Source organism: Cuculus canorus, chromosome 2 (assembly GCF_017976375.1).
Source record: "Cuculus canorus isolate bCucCan1 chromosome 2, bCucCan1.pri, whole genome shotgun sequence".
Lineage (NCBI taxonomy): Eukaryota > Metazoa > Chordata > Aves > Cuculiformes > Cuculidae > Cuculus > Cuculus canorus.
In genome coordinates this window covers 87,069,968-87,095,208 of record NC_071402.1, presented here as the reverse complement: position 1 = coordinate 87,095,208, position 25,241 = coordinate 87,069,968, and the positions used below count along the sequence as shown (strand labels likewise).

Genomic DNA, 25,241 nt, shown 5'->3' with positions numbered 1-25,241 from the left:
ACTGCTGTTCATTGATTTCAGTTGTTATACAAAGGAGCTATAGCCTTTTTTAATCCTTCTGGTGCCTGAAATCTGTAACTTGAAGCTCAGAAAGTGTGCTTCAGCATAATCCTTTATTCCCTCCTGGTTTGTTTGAGATTAGTGAAGAATAATTCGTGTCTGAAGTGCTTTTGGACCATCAAGTTATGTAGAAATCGGAAATAGAAATATTTTGCTTTGGAATGTTACAGATTTTATTTATATTTCAGCATCTTGATAACCTGAAAATGAACAAATATATATCTAAGAACTGCCTTTCTCAAATAATTTAGATTAAATTATGTAATTGAATAAAATCTGCAACAGAAATGTAGATCTGAGGTGCAGAAGAACTCTGAATCTAAAATTTCCAATTGACACATTCTGATTTTAGAGAAGTTCATAAAATTATTGTTGAAGATATGTTTATCTGAGGGGGACAATATGTTCACAAACAATGGATTCTGTGGAAACTACAGCTTAACAAAAACCTCAACCTAATTTTTCAGCCAGAAACAGCATTATAAAGGGGTTTTTTTAGTATTCTGAGTGGAAAATCCTGTTTCTAGGATTGAATTTCAAGTGTTTTATTGCCAGCTTGCTAGGAAACCATTCATGACTTGTAGTCATTCAAGGCTTGTAGTGATAAGACTATGGGCAAAGGGGTATAAACTGGAGAGGGGCAGATTTAGACTAGACGTAAGGAAGAATTTCTTCACCATGAGAGTGGTGAAGCACTGGCAGAGGTTGCCCAGGGAAGCTGTAGGCGCCCCATCCCTGGAGGTGTTCAAGGCCAGGTTGGATGGGGCCTTGGGCAGCCTGGTCTGGTGGGATGTGTCTCTGCCCATGGCAGGGGGGTTGGAACTGAATGGTCTTTAAGGTCCCTTCCAACCCAAAGTATTCTATGATTCTCTGACCTTCAGATGCAATGACTTAAAAACTAGTGCCTGAGTTGTATGTTGAATGTATTGCACCAAAGGCATTAAGCTAATTCATATGCATATTACAAGCCCATTTTTACTCCTTGTTTTTACTATGTTCACCACAGGTGTATTATCTTGAATTGATATAAGCCTTCTGATTTCCATGGGAAATCTTATTCCTAGTAGGACCATGGCTGGCACAATGGACAGGGAATGAAGGAGGCCATTAGATGTGTGCCTTTTCCTACGTGAATCTAAATTACATCTCTTTCTGAAATCTGTCAACTGTATAATGATGAGGATGGAGCTGATGGTTGTCTTGTGTGATAGAAACTTCAGTAGTGTCTGCTATAATCAGGTTTGAGGCTGGTTATCATTTGGATAGCTGTATCTATTAATAAGAATGTGTCTGGCTGCCAGTAATGCTATTTTCATTTTGTCTAAGTGCCCTCCGCGAGAAACAAATCTGTATAAAAATGTATCTTGATGCTACCTGTGTGACTGTTTGGACTAGTTTTCAGAAAGAGCTTGTCTACAAGTGACTGCTGATTCTGCAAGGCAAGTTGCACAGTCTGTGTCTGAGGGAATGAATATGCAAGAGTAGAGGAGCATCCCTTGCTAGTATGCAAGTTGCCTCCAAGGCTAATATTGAGTAATTGTTTAGAATACACATCTGCAATTCCAGTTGGATACCCAAAGGGATTTACTGTTTGAAATGAGTTTCCTTCCCCCTTTATTGCACTCCTTACCCTTTTTCTCAGCCATGAAAGATTTTTCCAATATTATTTGCTTAGCAAGATCAGAGGCTTTTCTTATCACAATTCTGAGACATGGGCACAATGCTTTGACCTTTATGTGTAAGAGAGGCAAGTACCAAGTTGCCAGATGCTTTGAAGGAAGAGTGAGGGAGGACAAATCTGAAGATCGCTGACAGAGGAAAACTGATGTCCAGGGTAGTGAACTGTCTTACTAACTTTCTGACCATGTACCTCAAGGCAACTGGCAGAGTTTGAAGATGAGTGTGCCAGTGTGCTAGATGCTACTGTTGCAAAAGCAATCCCAAAGCTGGTGTCTCTGGGCTTTAAAAATATCCTACAAGGAGTAACAGGCAGATAATGTGGGGAGGTGAGTGAGTGGGACATCAGTTATTACACTGAAATCCTCTTCGCCAATTAAAGCAATTTGATTATCCCAACAGGTACAAGAGATTTAAGATTAAATTACACAAAACCACAGGAGTGCTTTTTGTGTATGCTTGGTGTATACAGTACGTTCAGGGAAGACCGTGATTCCAGGTGTTCAGGTCTGATGCCTTACAGTAAGATGGCAGAAGTAGTTTTAAGAACCACCATATACAAAAAATAGAAGAGATGAGCAGCTGAGTTACAATCAGTGCTTGCTTTCCACTAGCTGTGTTTTTTTTGTTTAATGTCTCAGATTTTATATCAATAAGTTTTTTTTTTTTATCAGGGAACAGTTTAACTATCTTATTTAAAGTCAAGTTTGTATTTTCTCACACATGAAAAATCTCATGCCGTCTTGATGCTGCTTTTTTAAAGTAACTGAATTGTTTCAACACTACATTTTAATAATCCAAAATACTTCTGTGTGTATAATCAAGTTATAACTTGCACAGTTTTATAGAAGGTCACTGCATTTTCAATGTGCAGTGTACAACTACTAAACAATAATGTGCCTCTTCCTCACCGTACAAAAATATAACTCCTTCCTTTTCCTCTGTCCTGCAATATGAACTGGGTTATAACTCCCTTAAACATTTGCATGGATTTGATGCAAGAAAGTATTAATCATGCAGACTAAGTCTTTCCATATAATTATGCATTATGTATTTGTCATGGTAATAGAAAAGAAAATAGTGCTTTCATAATGTAGAGTCTTTGAAGATGTACAGCAACTTCAAAGAAATGCCATATGCACAAATACCTCTCTTTTCTTCCTTCTCTGATGACAGGAGATATAGCACAATGTTGTTGTAGTGTGATGGTCTTTCAAAACTTAATTTTGTGGAAAACCTGTTATTTAACATTCAGAGCAAAGTGAAACAAGTGAGTTCTCCTCCACTGTTCAGTGGAGCAGGATTCCTTAAGAAGTCCATAAACATAGTACATTGTTTGACATGTTCTATTCTTGTTTTGTTTAAATAAATGGCATTTACTTAAATAAATGGCAGTATGCAAGATATTTGTGATACGTGTGATAATGCATTGCAAGAGCAAACATTAAGGATTGAATGGGAGGAAAGCGAGAAGCAGTTGCAGTAGCAAAGGGTAATTCTGACAGTGGTTACTCTCCCTATCCATTTGTCTGAATACTTTGTCTCTCCAGGGGAACCTTAATTTAGAAGAGGCACTGATTTATCTGGGAAGACATTTCAGCCCCTTTGCCCTGTGGTTGAGAATGAGGGACAGCAGCTTCTGTTAACTTTCAGCAAACCCTGGAAAGGCAGGCAGCTTTTTCCTTTCTCCACTTTGCCCACCCCAGGAAACCCGGTGATAATCTAGGCATCAGCCTGCTTCTGGGGCAACTGGTATTAACAGGCCAGTATGGGTACCTTTATTCTACTGGTGTTGGGGAGACAGACTGGCAGCTCTCTCACTTCCCCTCTTGGCTTTAGAAAACTGTGTATATACATGTGAACAGAAAATAGAAATGCAGTGCTGTAGAGACAAAAGTACTCAAATGAAAATAATGGCTTTATATTTTACTTTTTTTTGAAGACCTGATTGAATAGTAGATGTATTATCTCTTTAGGGAGAAATCAATGCTTGTACTATAAAATGCATGTTCTTTGGCAAAAATGTCAGCTTCTCTTTCACTGAATGGGCTGTGTCTGAAGCACTCTGTTAAGCGCTGCTTAGGGAGGATGCAATCCTCTTAGAAAGCATACATCCTGCTGGTCTCGAGTTTCAGCCGTGCATTCAGGAGCTTTTAGTTTGTACATGAAAAGCTTACTGGCAGCAGAAGGATGGGGCATAATTGGATTTACTATTAAATAGGAAGTAGGTAAGTCTTTAGAAGGAACTAAGAGGCTAATGTATAAGATAAAGTATCATAAGATTTATGTGTATTTGTCTATTTCCTTGTATAAATCCATTTGGCCTTTTCTTGAAACTTGTAAAGCTTCATGCAGTGAGGGTGAGGGAGGATGTACAGGCGGGTGGTGAAGTGGGATGGCAGAGGATGTTCTGCACCAGGGCTTGAGGTAAGAGAGAGAGTGGAGGGCTTTTTCTGGATCTCAGTATGAGAGGCCCAATAACAAATAGCTTAATAAAATATCTGTTTTAACAAGATAAAATAATAAAGAATAATATAGATAGCAAGGAAATTGGGTGTCCTGCATTTGTGCAGGATCAGATGGAGCCTAGATGGGTTTTCTCACAGTGTTGTGCAGATCCTGTCTCTGGAGAGGCTCTCTCTTTTTGGTCATTCAAGTTATTTTATTATTTCCTTGCAAGAAACCAACTGTAGTAATCATTTCTGCTGTCAAACAGAATGGATGTTCACATGAGAAATTCTTGGTGCACTTCTGGATAAACATGAGGATGGGCAGGCAGTGGAATCACCAGTACAAGGTGGGAGCTGGCTGAGGGCTCCTTGGTTACTACAGAGCTGACTGGATTTGGCCCATGACCAAGGTATTTGTGCAGCACAGTCTGAAGCCACACTGGGCAGGCAGCACAGGCCAGGGCCTACTCACTTTATCTGTCGTGTGGATCACTTACTTCTTGGTGTACAATGGGCTTCTGGTCAGGATCAATACGGGGCACCTGCCCAAACGTGTGTTTTGGTGGCCAAGTGCCTGAGTGCAGCACAAGCTGCCTGCTCTGGATGCAACTGGTTGAAAAATGGTCAAATGGTTGAAAAATGGTCTAAACCTATAGATTAGGTTTGGCATGTAGAATTGTGGAGCAGAAGACAACCTGTGGCACAACTCTGCATAGCCACAACACTGCAGATACCTAGATCCAGCTTGATATGTGATATAAATCAACCACACATTGTGTAGAGGTGAGGGTTGACTTACAGCGTAGGTAGGGCATTGCTATATAGAGTCAGCACCTGTCAGCTGCAGTAATAAAAATGGTGCATTTCCTTTCCTTCAGAAATCTTCTTCTTCCCTTGGAAGCAGTTTCCCTTTTCAAGGTTGCTACGTCATGTCCTACTGGCTCTTCAGGAGCTAGATCCCTGCTAGATCCCTACATCCAGCTTTTCAGTTCTGCTTTGAGCAGGCCAGAGGGACTGCTTCAGAGCATGGCTTCCTCCCTCCTGCCCTCTGGTTGTCTGTAGCTCTTGCCATAGTAGTTTGCATGCAAAATCTGCTATGTGCGCCCGGTTATCTTAATTGTTTCTCTGTTCAGTGAATTGGCAGCTGGCAGTTAGCTTGTCCGCTCCTTTTTCTCTCATCTCTGCTATCTACAGGATTTACATAAATATCCTAAGGCACTTTGCTGTTGAATATGCAAATATACTGCATCAGGGACTCGGATTTGTGAAAATTAAAAGGCTATTTTAATTTCTAGGACTTGACAGTTCAGGATTAGACCATCAGCAGTCAGACTGCTTCCTGCGGTTTCAGTCCTGTCCTACTGTTTCCTCCTTTGCATGTTTGTAAATCTGAACACAAAAGCATACATGTACTGGTAGGTTTACTGGTGCAGTAAACATGCTTTTTGCTATCTTTGGCATGTAGGAATGTGTGTCCCCCGCCTTTAATTTCATTATACTTTAAAGACTACAAACCTCAGAATTTAAAACAAGAGCATCTTACTCATTTTCTTTTATTTGACATTCCTGATACATGCAACAGTGCTTTTTAATGCTTCTTCAAAGAAAGATGTTGCAAAGATAACTTGAGCACAAGCTAGACTGTCTGATTTACAATCTAACACAGTAGTCAGAGGGTCCAGAAACATAAAAAACCTGCTTGAAATTTAGACGCTCCAAGGCTGAAATTCTTGGCAGTGGAACAGCAGGAGAAGGAGGAGTAGATCAAGTCAGGAAAGGGGATGTTGAAGATCCTGGGCCTTGAGAAGCTGTACTAAACCCTTTAGTGTAGGTTTATGTGCAATACCTTTTCTTTAAAAAAGCCTAGTTTTAGCACACTGAAAACTTCACTTTATTTTTTTAACTGTAAACCACATGCATATTGTTTCTGAATTATGAAAATTAAGTTTTCTAGGACTTGCCTGTTTTAGTAGATTACCTGAAAAAAATGTAGTAAACAATTAGAATTCAGGCCAGCTGAACAGATTAAGCATCACTGAGTTACTCATCAAATTGTTTAAGCTTTGAAACATCACTCTCTGATTAAAACATATGCAAAGGACTCTCTCTGTATATCACAGTATGTGCTTCCAGTCTGTCTTTGGCAGATACAGTAAAACAGTTTTCTTTTGTAAGAATTGGAATTGAACATATTTTGAAAATAGGAAAAATCAGCTTCTGATTATTAAACTTTACATAAATATGTGATTTGGTAATGTCCATAGAACCATAACACTTATTTTTTCCTGATCATTGCCTGTAGTAGCATCACGTACTCTGTACTGCACAGCAAGTTTACAAGAAAGTAAACATATTGGTTCCAGACTTTGATTTTTTTTTTTTAAATATTTATTTGGTCAGTTTTTCTGTGTTTTGCTGAATGAACTCATGACTTTGCATCACTTGCCATTCATTTTTTTTCTGATCATTCTGTCCTGTTGATGGAGAATTGGAGAGGTTTTATATTGTGCATTTCATTCTGCTCATACAAGGCTGTGCACCATACCTTCAAAAGAAATGATAGAACAATAAAATTAGGTTGGTTTGTGATTGTGCTCTCATTACTATCAAGTTTCAGTACTCATGAGTTGTTAAGTGGTGTGAATTTGTTGTGGAGCATCTAAATTAATAATGTTCAATGAAAGATCTGTGTCTTTACTTTCCCATTACCCACCTGATGTTTTCTAAAGTGTCATCTCTGTGGTATGGTGGGAATATTTGAAGGCAGCTGTCATGTGAGGCTGACTTTGTTTTTGAAGTGTGTTGCTACTCCGAAAAAAGCTTTGAAAAATTGTTGATCAATTACTTGTTTGAGTAGCAGCCCTGCAAAAACATCAGGCTAGTCTTACATCTGCACTTTCAAGGTGCTGTTTTGCCAGCAGCAGTGATGTGTATCAAAGCAGTAATAGTGGATCCCGTAAGTACTTCTGCAGCTCATTGCAAAATTGCTACACTGGAAGCCACCTTTCCTACTTAATGTGGCCCTCTCGCAGAGGATGAGTGACAACAGAGTCTGAACATATTCAGCTTCTTCTGTTGCTGGCAGTTTTCTCCCTTGGTGAGAGTAGGCAGGCACTGGTGCCTACTGCGGGGAGAACAGTATTCCAATTGCGGGGAGAACAGGAGGGAGACGGAGGACAGGGCTGCCCTTCGGGATATTGCCAGTGGAGAGCTCCATGGCAAGAAGGGCAACATCAACCTGGCTGATTTCTTTCAGGCTGCAAGTTACTAAGATGTCAGGGGTCTTCTTTCTGGAGAAGAGAACAGGAACCTGTGATTGCTCAGCCTTTTGGCAGAAGTTACTGGAGTTGTTTGGATAGTGGCAATCTGATGCCTTTTACAAACTAGCAATTTCAGAGTTAGAAATTTCATAGCCATGCAAGTGAGGTGGTCTGCATTATGTGGTGTTCAGGAGACGGTAACCCATACAAAATCTTAGGAGACTTTTTTCAGATGGCCTTGCCCCATCTTGGGGCTATCACAAGGTTTAAGGGATGTATATCTTTATCTTTTAGCTTTTTTATTTTTGCATCAACAGGAGGAGTTGGTCCTTTTCTCCCCATCCCCAAAACAGCCCATATGTAAAGTTAGAAGACTGAAGTCTGCTGAGCTGCTACTTCTGCTTTACTGCTGGATATGGGTCATAGAAATATGATCACTGTGTCATCTGCAAATCTTGCCACTCTCAAAGGCTTCTGGAATACACAGTATTTTTTTTTTTTCTGATGAGGAGAGTGAAAAAGCAGTGATAGAGGGATGTAGGTGTGCGTGAGCTGAGAGTAGTCAGGTACTTGGAGTTTGTGTGTGTGTGAAGTGAAGCAGCTGAAATAAATTTGTTTTCATCTGACAGTGAGATAGGCAAATATCTCAGCCTTTCTGTTTGTACATTGCATCTGCAGGTTTGTGATGCTTCCTTGATTTTCATTATTAAATCTGCAGCATTTTAAGTCTTAAGCTACTGCAGATGCTAAGGGATGACTTTTAATAGTCAAATTCTGGAAAATTTATTGTAGAATAAAATTACTATCAATCATTAACTAAATAGCCAGGCATAATAAAAATAATAAGCTAGCAGTGGTGGATACAGATGCATTTGCAAGACATCTCCTGTTCCAAGATCTTTATTTCATGGTTTGACTTCAGCACACTACCTGTGCTGTTGGGGATGGTAATTTCTTCAGTGTGATAATCCACAAGACTCATTGGCCAAAGGGAGATCCCTTTAACATTGCTATGGTGAGCATACTTCATCACAGTCTTCTTGTTAGTGCTGTCAAATAGCTTAGCTTATATGAAACGTGAATGATGTGTTGGAGAGATTAATTTATTAGGTATACTTATGACCAGGGTAGCTAATATCTCAGAAGGGATAATCTACAAGCACTTGCATGATTAGCCCAGTTGTTTTATTTCGTAATTACTTAAGTGTCTTCATGGATGAAGCTATGATTTCTGTCTGGAACTAGAAAGTTAATCTCTGGTAGCCTTTGTAAAAAGCAAAATTAATCTTCTACAGCCACCATTGTTTTCCGTGAGGAATGTAATCTTAAGTCTTCAGAATCCTGATGATATTTTGAATGTATGTGTGTTTATAATCTGTGTGACACTAGAGTTCTTGGTTTTTCTTTTAAGTTAAACTTCAGAGTATTATACAGTGCATGTGTTCTGCAATACTTTCCAGAAAAGGAATACATAGTTGAGTCCACCGACTAAATTGTCTTTGTGTGTGTTTTTTAATTAATAGGATAGGTATTTTTGTGTTATGTTTGTGTTTGATTTTACTGCTCAAGACTTGAATTTGGTAGAATTGGATTTTGGTGATGTGTATCTGGGAAGACCATGTATATTCATACATACCTTAGTTTGGTTTATAGAGTTCAGAATCTTTCTAATAATGATCAGTAAATCCACTTCATTACTATTAATATTAATTGCATGAGTGTGTGCTTTAAGTGACCTTGAGAAGATGTTAGCACACTAATAGTGTCTCTGGCATGTTGCATACTAAAACATGGGGAAATAACTGATCAGTTTATTCTTTTCTAACACTACCTGTCCTGTATTCAAAACTTCCATTTAAATAGCTATATATAAATAGTCCTTAGTTTCTGGAGAAATTTTGCAAAAACAGTCTCCGAATAGTTGAAAATTCAGCATCTTGAAAAGTGTGTATATAGAAGGAAAGTAAGCTGTGTGGTATGATGTCAGCTACTGAAAATTAGCAATGCATCTGCTAGTGGTAACCCCATTTGACAAAATAATTGCCTTCTACATTTGACTTATCGAAGCTTTACTGTTTAGAAATCCCATTTATTCTGTTACACCATCCATGTATAGAGATTCCAGGTGCTGTCAGCTAAGAAGGAATAGGTTAAGACTGTTGTTCATGAATAATAAAATGATTCATTGAGAATGAAAAAGTAATGAAGGGGTTTCTAGCTAAATGTCTAAAGATATGAAATGAAAGATAATTTTAGCATATTAAAAATTTGCATTGAATATGACAAAGATAAAATCCACAGAAAATAATATATGTAAAACAATTAAAAGGAGACGGTGAACATAGGAACATCTTGGATGTATTTAAGTCCTACATAAAGCTACTTAATATTTATTCCAGATTTTTTAAAACTCTTACTTAAAAGTTAAGATACTTTTTTTTGCCTCCTATTAATCTCCAGACATGCTGAAGCATCCCAGCGTGGTTTGATGTTTTCATCCCTTTCCCCTGCCAAAAAAACTTAGTGAGTCTTGCGCGTTACAGATTTCCTTGAGGCAGTACTTGGGTCTGATTCACCTACTTGAAGAATTGCTTCTAACTTGAGTAGAGCCTTGATTGTACAGGCTCTACAATCTTACTGCCTGTAGAGCTGTAAGATTGGCTTTCATAAGGACGTGTCATGAAGGTGCAGGAACAACCAACATTCACTCTGCTATTTTTCAACTCTGATTTCTAAAATCTTCTGGTTTTTTCCAAAAGTTAAGGTGATTAAACACTTTCCATCACCTTGTCATCATCTTTTCCTCCCTTCTTCATTTTCCATGGGATCTCTCTCTTCCTGCCTTTTTTTAGATACCATCCTTCAATTATTTTCTATATTGAAGTGAGTCAAACACTTCTGAGAAAAGGAAATATTATTAATTAAAAATAAGCTATATTGCTAGTCTTATTATCCAGTGTTTTAGAAGACTCCTGTACAATATAGCTGTGATCAGAATTGAAGGAAACAGTATCAAAATATAGCAAGATTTCATTAGTAATAGAAATTTGGATTGTTCAGACACAAAATCCTTTTAATACATTTCAGAGCTCAAAAGGTGATATGTTTGCATTGTTGATAATGCATGAACTGCTTCTGGGTTGTAGGCAGAAGTGGTTCCCAAGTGAGAGTCTCCATGCAGTATCACGCAGGTGATTGCTGCTGATTTGAATAGTGGAACTGAGACCCTTGAGAGAGTCCTGATTTGACACGGCCTGAAAACTGAATTTGGTGCTTGTGTATGAGGTGTGTGAAGGAGCGCATGCAAGGGAGGGAGGCATGCAACTGGACTACCACATGCTGGGGATGCTGAGATGATGCTGTACGACAGCAGTGCTGTGGAAGATGTGAAAAAAAACTGCTGTATGTGTTCATCGGCTACCAGGAAGCTGTGACCCCTGGTAGTTCAGCTGTGTTGCCTAAAGTGACAGTGTGACTCTGTTGTGGCTGATAACTTGTCCTGGGTAAGTGTGGGATCATCTGTCCTGCTGCTGTCCTTAACTTGGAAGAAAAACGTACAGGACAAACGGCTCCCTCTCCCTTCTTTTGGTGGAGGTTGGTTGACTCTGATTTCTCCGTTTTGTTACTTCCTGTAAGGGAAGAATTGTAGCAATTATTTATGTTGATGGTCAAACTCATTAAAATCAAAGAGATTTGTATTACTGTCCTCAGTGCAGCTAGGTAACTAAATTATCCCTTGCTCTGTGAACGCTGCTAACAGCTCTCTGTGTAACAGGAGACAAGCTCTTGTTTTTCAAAGAGAAGATTGTTAGGCATCACCTATTGTTAGTGTGGAACCTGAACAATTCCTCCTATACTGATAGGCTTACAAACTGCTCACCACCATCTATGAAATCAGTTAAATTGCTTAGTTCTTGTATTTGCAGTGCTTCTTGTCCACAGCAGTGGTCAATAATATTTCAGAAGGGAGATGACTTTCAGCAGTTTTAAATGGGAACACGTACATTAAAAAAAAAAGTGTCTTAATGCAAAGATTTTGGTATAGGTTAGACGGTTAGACAGCAGCGCTGTTGACACAAGGGTGAAGATGAATGTAGAGGAATGGATTAGTTCCAGTTACTTAATTGCCTCTAATGAAGTTCAGAATATTTTTGCTATGTTTCATTCCACATTAATTTTTGTATTACAAAGTTATCTTTTTTCTGCCTCTGCCTCTGTTGGTAAAAAGAAGAAATGTTAATATTTCTTTATATTGTTGTACAGACCACTTTCTGATTCTGAACAGATCAACTTTTTAAAGAAAACGAGACTATATATTCAGCAGCAGAAGTATGATGAAGCGGTAAGTCTAGTTTTGCTACGTGTCTCTAGAAACTTTTTACAGGAACTTCTATGATATATAAATACAAGGTCCAACACAAAGAAAATGAGACTAAGACCATAGCTTTGGAACCAGGAGGAGGTGGGAAGAAACAAAGCTAGCATGTTCTAACCTGTTATAGTGAGACAAGATTCAATTCAGTCGTTCCGCTATGTAGGAGCGGATGCACGTTCAAATACAAACATTTTCTTACCCTCGGTCAGAAAATGTCAGTGTGCACCAACGCACAATGCTTTGTCTGGAAAGCAGTTTTTGGCTAATAGCAACATCACTGTATTATAGGGCACCCACCCTGTTTGCCATACATGGTTCCCTGTGATTTCTGTCTCTTCCCAAAGATCAAGTCCTTGCTCAAAGGAACCCATTTTTTGTTAGTAGAACCATTTTTTGTTTGCAAAAACAGTGGAGATCCTCAACAGCCTTTCAAGCAAATGATCTCTGGAATTGCTGTGAACATTGCCAGCGTGGTGTGGAGTTGTGTGTCAGCCCAGAAGGGAACTATTTTGAAGGTGATCACAGACACAGTCTTGGGATTTTTTTGTGTCAGACCTCATATTTAGATTTGTCTGACTTGAAATGAAACTGGGTAATAAAATTTTTTCTTTCTTTCTTTCTTTATGATGTACATTTTGCTTATTAACACAAATAAAATACCGCTGTGAGTCTCCAAAATTTAGCATTTTTTCAGCAGCTCTGATGAATAGTCCTGACTTCCTGGGTTTTTTTCTCATACTTCTTAAACGGTTTGTAACCATTCTATAGTATATTAGCACACAGTCTGTTTTGTATTTTCCACTCTAAATGGTAAATTGAGCGAGAAACTGAGGAATGTAGTTAATATTCATGCTTCTTAGGCTCCTAGTTGCATGAAAAATATTATGATGTCTTGCTTCATCATAAATCCTGCTGTGTTTTGTTCTTTTACCTGAACCAGCTGTTTGTGTTTTTAATTTCATATTTCGTTTTGTCAAAGACTGGGAGCCATATGTGGAGTTATTCTGTGTTTTTCCAGTTCCACTATTACTTTGTTTGCTACCATTTGCTGTGTGACAGGGTACTTGATGGGTGCATTTCACCAGTGCTTGTATTCTGACATTCATGGCAATAATTTGTAGAACTAAATGATACAAATAAGTCTTTAATTTTAACAGATTTGGTTTGGTCACTTTTTTTGTTACAAAGTACATGAAAAGGTTGAATATGGAAGATTGCATGTAACCTGTCAGATGCATGAAATAAGAATTCTATTATGTGTTAGGATTCAACTCTTTTTTTTTTCTGGAGATGTTTTTCAGAGTAATAAATTACTATTTTATGCATAGGACAGCTAAATCTATTTCATACCTTGTGCCTTTTTATTTACCACATTGTAAATTGGAAAAAGATCAGTTTAAATCAATGGATCTGTTTTGCTGTGGGAGCAGTTTTTCTTTTTGGTTTCCAAATAACTACTACTTGGCTGTCACACATTTACTTATAGGATACATTTTACACATTTCAGCAGTAGAACCTGCCAGTTTGTGTTGTTAGTTATATACAAATTTTACCCCTCCTTCATTTGAGTGCCCTATGTGTTTAAGTGACAGTTAAACACTCTTTTGTGTTTAACTTGATCACTTAATCACTCTTGATCACTAACACATTGGGCTTGTGCCTGTGCCCTGGTTACCCTTGGCTTCCTTTATTGCAATGCAGAAAGGTCAGTGCATTACCAGCTGCTGGGGTGTAGATGATTCTTTGTCTTCTCAACTCTACAACTGTTTGCATTGCAAATATGTGTTCATAGCTATATCTTCAGGAATGATGTGATTTTGGGTGAGTTTTCCCATTGTCAAATTTGCAATCTCTTCAGTTGTTGACATGCCTTTTTCTGTTGATGCTGTTAAATTCCAACTGGATACCTGGACACACAGAGAAGTGTCATGATGCATGCTGAACTCTTTACTATATTCTTGCATGTAGATCTTTTAATCACCAGAGAATCCTCTGTGACCACAAATCACATAGCTGAGCTTCCCATCTTTGAGTAAATCACTGGGGTCAGCATACCTCTGTGTAAGCAATGACACTCGCAGTGGGAAAACCTACTGTCTTTATCATGGTATCTCCCCAGTGGAGGTACTGAGTAAGAGAACCTGTGAATAAACTAAGTACGACTCTTCCTGTCCAAATGATTTGCATCCTGAAAGCCCCAAGCAGCTGCTTTGTGAATGAAACTGGAGTTCCAGTTCAGTCTCTGAATTCACCCCTGATGTTTAGGCAAAGCACTAGTAGTACTGGGTACTAATGAAGTGGAGGACATCAAACCCCAAGAAGGGGGTACCTCAACCTATGGAGAGTGACCATGTTTCAGCTGCATCCATAGCCCTCCTCCTATGTAAATGCTGTGCTTTTAGAAGCACTCGACTGTTTTTCTTTGGGCATCACTAATAGTGGAATATATATATGGTAAAATGCTTATGGGAAAAGCAAGCAACATGCTTGGTAGTAGGTGGTTCTTGAGGTGTGCTATCTGTGTAGCTTTCGCCATTTGATCACTGCCTTGACCAAGGGGATGACAAAGGAGCAAATGATGGTTGACTTTGTCTACCAGGAGTCCAAAGCAGTGTGTATTCCGGCGGATGGTGCTGGCCAAACACTGTACCTGAGTGCAGAGAAGACACATGCCAAGAGTGGCAGAGCCGTTTGAGCTCCAGTTGCTATTAGTTAGGCTGACTTGTAGAATGAACACCGTTCTAAACTGTTGCTTATGTGTTTTGTCTGCCTGTAGGTATCTCTGTGCAAAACCCTGATTAACCTTGCTTTGGAAGGCTTGTCTTATTACCATACTTACGATAGATTATTCCTGGGTCTGAGTATTGCAATGGGTTTTGTGGGCTGGACAACTTATGTGATTTTGGTTATTATCAAGACCCATACCAATCTGACCAAGACTGTCCGGATTAATAATAAGGTAGGTTGGAAATATGCAACGATTTTTTTTTTCTATCAGTTTTCAGCACTGTATTTATGCGCAGTATCTCTATGTGGAAGACCAAATTGCACACCTTTCACGTCTTTTGACCACAAGTGGAAACTTGCAAGCTCTGGAGTTTTCTAGGTACTGTAATCCTACATAGGATTACTGTTTGGTCCATTTATTAGGATTAGTATTCCTAAGTCATGTAAGTCTTAGTGTGCAATATCATGCTTTCTCAGTTTCTTCCTTCTTACAGCTGTGCATTTTACTAGATGCTAGTGCAAGTATAAGCAAATAGTGATTCAAAACTATCAGAGGGTCTGTCTTTGACCAGAAGTCAAGTTTCAGCATCAATTATAGTAAAGTCAGGACTCGGTTTTAGTAATATTTGTTTAGAAGAATAGAGATGTAAGGTCTCCATTTTGATTTTTGTTCATTACTGTAAGGGTGAAAAAAAAAAATTAGCATGTAAATGACTTTATTCCTATCCTCTTTGGCAATATGAAATCAGTTTTCAGAAGCCGTGCAATCCAATCATGGCATTTTGAAAATGTATAACCTGTTTTAATAGAAAGGTGAAATGTGGTTTCACATATTGGCTTGCTCTCTTGCTCTTTTTGATTTGCAAGGGTGCAGCAGAAGACGCCAAAGATGAAGGAGACTCTTTTTGACAAGATTATTATGGTTTGATTTTTCACAAAGTACAAAATCTTAGGAAATTTATGTACTTTCAGTCATTCATGAGAAAAGGAATACCTCAAGAAGGTGAACAGGAAAAAACCTAGCATCTCATTAGAGAAGAGTTAAAGCCTGGGGAAGGTACGAAATCTCCCAAACTTCAAGAATTTATTTCAGAATAAAAGGAATTGTTTCATTTGGTAATGTAAATGAGACTGAGCACTCACTTAGCATCTTTACTGCCTTCAGTATATTGCTCCTATCATGCTATCTTGAGAATTTTACTACCAGCTGAAATGAGATAGTTTTGGCCTTTAATAAAAATGATCAAACAAAATTGAAGTGGAAAATATTCATAAGTGCCGTACTGTATGATTTAGGTTTTCTTTCATCAAGTAACTGAGAAGAAATAATCCAAGATGCATGTTATGTCAGATATGAACAAAATAATTACCATAAATAGACTGAGTATGGGGCATAATAATAACTACACTAAGGAAAAACTTCACATTTTCAGTTGACATTTGGTATGTTGATTTTACTTGTTGAAGACAAATTTTATGCTAGTGACACTGGTAAAAAAAAAAAAAAAACCTAGGTTTTACTTCCTTGTCTATCGAATTTTTCTTTCCTCAGTTTTAGTAAGAGGGCCTTTTCTATAGGAACTTTTTAGTATTCCTGGATACTTAGGGGATCACAATGTGAGGCTAATGCCTCATATGGAAGTTATTTGGTTTATAGCTAATATGGAAGCTACTTACAGAAATTTGCTGAGAAACTAATCTACCATTGACAAACAGTCTTCTGCAAAGTACAGCCTTATAAAATCTGAAAGAGCCTCTGAATAATGAAGTTGCATATCCTGTATATCAACTTAAAAATGCATTTGAAAAAGCTTTTCTTTTACAGTAATGTGTTGTTTCCCTTAGCAAGAAGCCTAACATTTTAATCTATTTTTAAACATCTACAGAAAATGCAAATCTGATTTCTGTTTTCAATGCATGACCAACTATATTGGACTCTACAATATTTATGTCTCTCTACAGAATAAAATGTTGATTGCATGTGTTTACTCATTCAGTGATGAGTTAGATTGTGTGCATATAGTATCTATACATATTCATCCTGTCTGTATGTCAGCAAATGTACAATTTAAGACTAATAAAATTGCATCAGGTCAGCTTTCTGTATGACATTTTTTCTTACTGTAATGGCATATCTTAGCAGAAATTATATCTTAAAAATCATTTAGAACTTGCATTTGCTGTCAGTTTAGATCCAGGCAGTTGTATGTTAGTTATGGGACGGGGAACACCAGAAAAAATATTAACTCATCTATGTTAACTGCTAATTGATTGTCTTTTCTTCTTAGCTTATTTAACATAGTTGTGAATTTGTCTGCATAATTCATTCAGACAAACTGGTACATAGAAGAAGAAAACAGTGTCCTCACTCATCACTTACACAATACACTGAAGACTGCTCAGTCACTGAAGCTGCCTTTGCTGTGTCAAGATGCAATACTTAAAGATAAAAATACTTAAAATTGTTTAATTTAAACTTGTACATGATCTTTCCTTACCAGTAATTCTTCTGATATCTGAATGTCTCTAAGTAAGGAAGAGTAGTTCAATGATCAGATAAAAGACAGGTGCAGAGCAAGTGTCTAATGCTTCTCTTTTCTGCTAGCTGATGATTAAGAACTAGCCTACCTGTCTGAGATTACCCATTTAAAAAATTTCCTTTCCCTCTCTGATATTCCTGCTTACAGCGTTCTCAGTCTGAGAATGTGTTTCTTTGAGTACGTGATGGGGACAATGGGGAATATCTCGTATCTTGATTTTTATTTTTTTATTTTTTTTCAAGAAAAGCCCGAAGCTGGCATTGTAGATTAGGGTTAAATGTTATAACGGTTCTCACCATGCTAGGAACCTTTTAGTGCTATGCAACTCTAGTCCTCTGGTGTATTTTGAAATTGTTGATTCTTTAAGTAAGTCTTCCACTTCCTGTGGAAGGATGGTCATGACCCTCCATCAGTAGCTGGCCCTAGATCCTGAAGAGTTGTTTTTTCCAGTAGAAGTTATTGCTTCATATTTTAATTTAATTAGTCCTCTTACAAATGTCTCAAGCGGATAGAGAAAATATGTACTAATGGAATTTTCATTAAATGTTTCTACTTTAATGCTCTGAACTTGAACTCAAAAGGTTATGCTCCAGGTCTGTTTTTAGAATCTAAATTTAAGATAGTTCATTTTTCCAAGACCCCTAGCATCTCTGATTTGCACTGGATTCAAGTGTCCATTGAACATAAATAGCATTGCATACATTGGGCTTCCAGGTTGCAGAAGTATGCCTTGCCTGTGCAGATTTTACTGCAGGATGTTATGTAGAGACATTTGGAATTAGATCTTCAAATCCTGCTGTTGTGGGATTTTTTTTATCTGGCTGGAAAGTGCCCAGAGTTGTGTACATAGACACGAGGCCACTTGAATGGCCGTGTTAAAATAACATTTGCTTTACTGTGTAACTAACAAATGGAAAATAGCATGTAGTTTGAAACATTTTATTGCTGTTTCAGGAATGTTTGTTCAACCATTTGTTTTTCAGGAATCTACTGTTCTCTTCTACAGTTTTGTCTTTGTTGGAATGATAATAGCTTTTTTCCTGTTAATTCAAACATGTCCTTGGACATACTACGTATACTGCCTCTTGCCAGTACCAGTATGGTATGCAGTTGTGAGAGAGTAAGTAAAGAATACATTTTATCAAGAATGTTTTATAAAAATAGATCTGCTCTTCCTTTTTGTTGACAATTAAACTTTTTCTGTGAGTTTGGGAGAAAAAAATAGATTTAGTTTTATTAAACTGCCTGAAATGCTTTCTGAGACATTCCAGAGGACTCTGGTTTATATTTCACTTGACATATAAGGTAGTTTCCAAACTGACTGATACCGCTGCCAATTCTAGAAGATACCTTTTCTATTAGCAAAAATAAATAAATGTCTTTCTAAGATGAAATGTTTTTAGTATTCTCATAACTGTAGCAAAAGAGTGCTAAAATCTCAGGCAAGTACCTGTAGCAGTTGATGACTTTTGTAAAATGGGACAGGTTGTTCCTTTTCTTCAGTAATTTTTGACATAACCTCATCCTGCACAGTGTCAGGTATGCTGAACTTCAGCTTCTTTTGGAGAATATGTGCTAGTCATGTTGAGGATTGTACTCTGATATTGAAACAAACTTGTTTTGTTTGGGGCGCCATTTACTTCAAAACCAAAAATACTTGTGATTTCTGTTACTTAACTAATATACTGGCAATTCTGTAGATAGCAACTTGGTATTATTCACAGAAAATGAGACGAACTGCCGTTAGATAATGTGCTGCCTCATAGAACACTGGGAAAGCTAACTGTGTATTTTTTTTCTCTCTAAAGCTTTTGAATGTTTCATCAGTTATGACAGACATTAAGCACAGCATAACCAAAAATGTTCATAAACTCAGAGTCAATTTGGATAAGAGTAATCAGAAGCTTGTCCAAGTGCTGTTGAAGATGTGCCAGAAATGGGAGGGAAAAAGCTGGAGGGTTTTATTGTAGATTTTATAGCAAGTATAGCTGGGCAGAAGGAGAGCCTCAGGCCATCACCTGCTAACCCTGCCTGTTGTATAGAAAGAATACCTGAAATATTTCTTGTGCTCTGAACCCCCTCCCCGTCCTTCAAAGTTAAAATCCCATATTGTTTCTGGTTTTTAAAAATAATTACTATCTTGTTGCGTCATTTTAAACAGATTTCCTGTTATTCAAGACCTCACCACAAATCTTTTGTCACTTCATATCAGTCAGTCTGTAGGATTCCTCTTGGTTTGTACACTGGGAATTGAAATACTAGTAAGTATTTTATCTGTATTTATCAATAGGATATCTCATTGCTAGCATTCTACCTCTTTGAGGAACTGTGAGTTTTACTAATATGCTTGGTTTTCAGTCTTCTGTTGGATTTTTTTTTTTTAATTAGGTCTTCAGCTTTTTCTACCGCTCTACACTTACTGTTGGTCTTCTTGTCTTTGCTGGCTGGCCAGTGATCACACAGCTGTGGGTTAAAGCAAAGGTACTGTATTGCTTTGCTTTAAAGGGTCATTTAAAGTGGCTAAAAGCTGATTGCATCTTAGGATGCTGGGACTTGGTCTCTTTGAAATGCTGCTTTAGACTCTTGTTCATCTTATTCTGATCTCTCTCATGAGCGGCATATAGCAGTTGAGGGAGTTTAATATGATCTGCAGAGACCTGTTAGACAAGATAGGGCATAAGACTGCTTAAGAATTTTGGGGTAGCTATGAGTTAGCTCATAGCTTTTGTTAATGATAACTAAAAGCTCATAGCTTTTGTTAATGATAACTAAAATATGCAATGAAATGCACATCATTTGTTAAATTGACACAGTGACAAAAGTGTTGACTGCGCAAGTGGAAGTGCCACCATGTAAGTAATAAGGTCCATTATTTAAAAAAAAAATCAAAGATAACTGAAAAACATTCATCAATTCTTTACTGTCTGCAATCAGTTGGCACATGTTATTCCTCAGAGGGAGCTTTTGGAACTGATTTTCCCAGGAAAAAACTCTAGTTTTGTAGATATGGGTGTGAAGTGGCACCAGTTTTATTACTGGAGACATTTCTTCCATCAATTTATTCAAATATCTCTTGTTTCACAGGATGCCTAAAACCTAGAGTTCTGGATAGTACTAACATTTTAATTAAAACCAAAAAAATTGGAGTCAAGTAGCTAAGTCTTGCTGTGCAAGATGTGTCAAGATGGAGCCTTGTATTTGTTTATTTTCAAAGTTTTTATTGTGTTAGAGTAATCCAGTAACTTATCCTAATGCTGAATATACTCAGATGATGCTTTATAGCACTGAAAATTTACGTGATATAGCTCTTAATGTCTTTACTTAGAGTAAAATACCTGGGATAGGGTTTTTTTAACTCCCTCTAAAGAACTTAGAGAACTACTTAGATGCTTGTGGTAGTTAAATCAAAAAGCATTCAGATTTGAAGAGTGGAAAATATTACCATATTGCTGGAGAATAGGGGATTAGTTAGCTGCTGCAAACTTCTGATGAAATTAGTTTTATTTGCTTCTTCCTTAAGGTTACTTATTGGCTTTCTGGTGACTGCAGTGTGTGTGAAGAAAGCACTTTGAGAAAATGCTTTTAAAAATAAGCTTTGCTTTAATTCTCATTGTCTGTGATAGGGTTTTGACAGCTGTTTAAATGAGATCCTTTTCTTCATTAAATCGAAATGCTGTAATGCCAACGACCCTGTGCCCTTTTTTCAGTTAATTTTACTCTTGATAGATGCAGGGGGGTTTTGTCTGTGGGAGATGCTAGTAGGTATTAATGGTTCACTGAAGTATTTTTTTCTGTTTAGACAATTGCCTGTCTGTCTGCAAGGCCTCCAAAAAATCCATTTGTTTTTCTTGTTTCAGACAGCAACATTGATCTGGACTCTTCTGTGTGTGCTCCTGGCAATATTTCCTCTGATGCCTGTTGTAGGAAGAGAAGCAAGTATTCCTCTGGTGTAAGAATATAATCTTGTTCTTTAAACTTTTTATTTCCCTCTTTGATATTCAAAATTTAGGCTAACTTCTGATATATGTGAGGAATTGTATTATTGAAAGCTGGCTAAGACAGGTATTGAAATTCAGAATTTAAATAACATGATTATGGAGACCACAGTTATTCACTAGTGTGAATGAGGATAGACTTTTAATTCTTTCGCAGTACTTCTAAGAAAGCCACATCCATTTGCTCTTTGCATTATTCTGTAATTTCTTGTGCAGGGAGCTGTTTCTTACAATACTAAAATCTGTAAATTTTACATGAAAATATAGGTTGTTATTGAAGGAGGAGCTTTGCTGGAGTGCAAACATGATAAATAGCACTGATGTGAATAAGAACACTTATTCAAAAGCAGTTTACTTTGACAGCATCTTTCTGAATTCCTCCATCTAATTTTAAATAATCTGTCTTTGAATAGCACTCTGTACCTTAGAAGTTTTTCAGGGAAAGAGAAGAAATAGGCTGGGCAGAACTCTCTTCTTCCTCGCTGTCTCCTTGTCTCCTCTCTTTCCTTTTCTGCTTCTCTGTTCTGCATTTTCCTTTCCAGTGTTGCTTGTCTGATCTCCTACAGTTGTTGATTCACATCTTTTTCTAGTCCATCTTTGTTGTCTGTCCCTCTCCTCTTGTGAGGTACTCTTTCATCGTAGAAGTGTTCTCTCATATCTGGATGCAGCCCAGTTGGTTGGTCCAAAAGCATTTATCTTGTGGTATCATTGTAGTTACTGCAGAGAGACACTTTGACAGCTCCTTCTGTTGTCTGACACAAGATACTGTACCCCATTGGAGCCAGGATGCCTGATCCTCGGTAAAATATGGGATTTCAGCAGTAATATATGTTTACAGATGGAATTATGAGCCCAAATGTTTCCAAAAGTATTGACATTCTGCCTCAACATTTTTCATTGTGATATAAATCTACCTGTTGAAAACCCTTCTTAGTATTGATGCTTGGGCACGTTAGAAATACCCAGGATAGATTTGCATTGGCTGTATTACATCCTCTCGGCTGTATATATATGTGTATGTATTTCTGCTGGTCCAAACTGAGGTTTATTTATTCTTCAGAATATTTGAACACAGCTTAGAAACCAAAATGAAATTAAATTACCTTAATATCTTCCTCCCTGACACTTTGCAGTCACCTTACCCAGGCCATACATCTTCCTGCTTATTATTCTAATGAAACGTTGTACTTCTGAAAGAGTTTGCACCTATCTGAGTCATGTCAAGGGAGTTTTGAAGCCAAATAGGATTGAGGCAACAATTAAAAACATATGTATATGTGACACTTCAGGATATTGAAGATAAGGAGGTGCTGGAGGAAAAGATACAGGAGGGAGAAATTAGAGTACCAGTAAGAAGGAGATGCATTTGTTATATCTGTTCTTGGGCAGTGGCACTATATGTCAGATCAGGGCTTCTTCAGTACATTAATAAACTACTATGGTACAAACAAGGAGCACCTGATAAACTCGCTCATAAAAAGGAAGCATACAGGAGGTGAAAGCAGGGTCAGATGATGCAGGAGGAACATAGAGATGCTGTCTGAATATGCAGGATAGGTGAGGAAAGCCAAAGCTCTCCTGGGGCTGAATCTGGTGTGGGAGCAACAGGAAGACTAGGGGAAAAGCAGCCCATATGATAAGGAGGTGATCAAAAGTATCTTAAAAAAACAAAGCAAATGCAAACCCACAGACACTCCCCGCCCTGGTTTCGATTTGTTTGTCTAAAGCTGGATGTTGAAGCCTCCTTACCTATTCAGTCTCTATACTGTAATGAATCATTTAATCTTCATGAAGAACACTTTTCTGAAAATTTTATGAACCTTTGATGATGTTTCCAGGATTTTATTGTTCTTTTGTTTGTTTTTACAGAGTAGCAACTGGTTTGCTGACTCTCTTGATCTCTTGCTTCTCATTGGCATCTCTTTGTAAAAGCGAAAATAAGTACAGGAATGAAGATCTGAAAGTATATTTTTATCAGGTCAGTGCTACTCTTCAATAATTCTGAATATTAGAGGGATTTTATATCCAAATTTTTACATACTTTGAAAAAACATGTTCCTACCAAGGCCACAATTTTCAAAAATATGTTTTTCCCTATAAATTTTACCCTTGACTATTTTAAGACCATGTGCTCATGGTAATATGCATTTTTAAATATCATAATACTGTGTTCTTTAAAGCTCATCCTGTACATGTTTATGTTTATTGATACATAGGTGTACATTCACATTTTGTAGCTCTACTGAGAGACTGAGAGTTTGTCCTGTCTTCAGTCTGAGTATGTGACTTCCAATGATCTGTGCAGGAATTGTACATGCACTCTAGGGACAGGCTTGCTCGTTCAGGGGATTCTTTCTGTTTCTGGCTGTTGATTTACAATGTGAGACTGATATTAGGCTGCTTATCTTTTGTTTAAATCATATGAAAGATTTTATTTTTTTCTTTATAGCTTCATGAAATAGGTAGATCTTTTCATAGTAGGTGCTAATTAGGTTCTAGAGAGCTTTTAAGCTTCTAATAATACCTTGCGTGTCTGGTGTCTTTTTCCTTTTTTTTTAACTTATTACAAGATTATGGCTTTATTTCAGGATAAGCTTGATTGGTTATGATGTATTGTGTGTTGGAGTTTCTTACTGAGTTAAGCAATGCATTCATTGTATCAGTGATTTAGGTATGGAGCTCAAATTGGTTAAAAAGAGGAGGGGAAAGAATAATGAATGTTTCAAATGCCTTTACCTGATGTTCTATTAATAGATACAGCTCTGATCCATGCCTGAGAGAGGCCCTCCCATTGAGTCATGCAGGATGCAACCCCTTGTTTTCTAAGCTCCTCCTCAGAGAAGAGCAGTTGGATACGAGCTTAGTCCCAGACTTCATCAATGATTTATGACCAAAGGATTACGTAACTTTCCCTGCCCCCTCTTTAGGAGGGTACTAGGTGAAGATATATGAGGTAGCCACCAGTGAGAGTTCGTGTTACCCTTGAGAGTCCTGCCATGGACTGTCACCTACAGGTCTTCCATCAGAGCCCCTCACAGGCTTTTCACTGACAGGTTGATACTTGCTTCCAGAGAACCAAATGGGCTGTAACCACAGCAGTTAAACAATTACAAGGTGCCTGTTCACGTCCTCATCAATGACATTCACTGAGACGATTTTGCAATGCTGAAACAATAGGTAATTTATTTGAAAGGACAGATAAAACATGTTGGGAATTGCTGTTGATAAATTCACTTGCTGCATTAGTACTAGATGGTTACAACCAGTTAATGATGATCATGTATATATGAAAGAAACTTGAGTTAATAGTTATTTTCCTGGGGAGCATCTGATGCTGTGAAAAGCCAGACTCAAAAATCAATGTCACTTTGATTATTAAGTAAGGTATTCTTCAATGTGATATTAGGCAGATAGAGGATAGCTCCACCTAATGTGTGTGCAGTTATTGAGGCTGGTTACATGTTTTTTATACTGGTTAAATATACATATTCATATAGATTCTAGGGTAACACATTTCATATTCATTATTTTTCCTGGAATAGGTGTGTCTGTTATAAACAGTTCTTGGAATTTGTTTACATAAGTTTTCTCCCTTTAGTGCACATGCTCTGACCTCTGAGGGTCTTCTTCAGGGGTCTCCAGATGAAGGCTGTAGGTCTCCATCACAGTTGAACTTCTCAACTCCCCTTCTTGTGTATGCTCTTAGACTCCTTGGCCCCTTTCAAGGTCTGCATCCAGTCTAAGTTTGTTCTCCTTCCTCTTATTATTGCACTAGTCTCTGTTATCTGGCTTAATTAGAAACAGTCACATTCTTTCTCATTCTTTCTGACTGCAACCTTGCTAAAAGTCCTTAGTTATGCATAAGTATCCAGGCACAGGCTAGCTAAAAGTGATTATTCAAGCTAATCCTACATTTTAGTTCTAAAATGACAAAATCTATATGTAATATTCAAATATATAATAGGTTAGCAACTTTTAACAAGTCATTTCTTCCTTCACATCCAACAAAGTTAGAGGCATACTCTTACCAAAAAGTCGACCCTTCTTGGGGGGTGGGGGTGGGGATCCAGGCCTGTCAACCCATCTGTCAGGCTGATGGTTTTTAGATTCTTGCTCTGAAAAAAGGGTTTTCAGATGGCAATTTTATGCTTTTGAAA

At 37.7% G+C, this 25,241-nt stretch overlaps 1 protein-coding gene across 7 annotated transcripts in view; it reads left to right on the top strand.

Annotated features, from left to right (window-relative positions):
* The window catches only part of PIGN (phosphatidylinositol glycan anchor biosynthesis class N), a 107,131-nt gene that overhangs the window by 49,150 nt on the left and 32,740 nt on the right, over positions 1-25,241 (top strand). For all 7 annotated transcript variants that reach the window (XR_008448477.1, XR_008448478.1, XM_009569411.2 and 4 more), the window contains exons 13-19: positions 11,711-11,789; positions 14,599-14,781; positions 18,073-18,209; positions 19,251-19,350; positions 19,478-19,570; positions 20,947-21,038; positions 22,954-23,062. Coding sequence is in view for 5 of the 7 variants with exons in the window: in XM_009569411.2 (XP_009567706.2) it covers positions 11,711-11,789; positions 14,599-14,781; positions 18,073-18,209; positions 19,251-19,350; positions 19,478-19,570; positions 20,947-21,038; positions 22,954-23,062 (793 nt within the window). In the remaining 2 variants the exon portion in view is untranslated. The remainder of the gene's footprint in view (positions 1-11,710; positions 11,790-14,598; positions 14,782-18,072; positions 18,210-19,250; positions 19,351-19,477; positions 19,571-20,946; positions 21,039-22,953; positions 23,063-25,241) is intronic.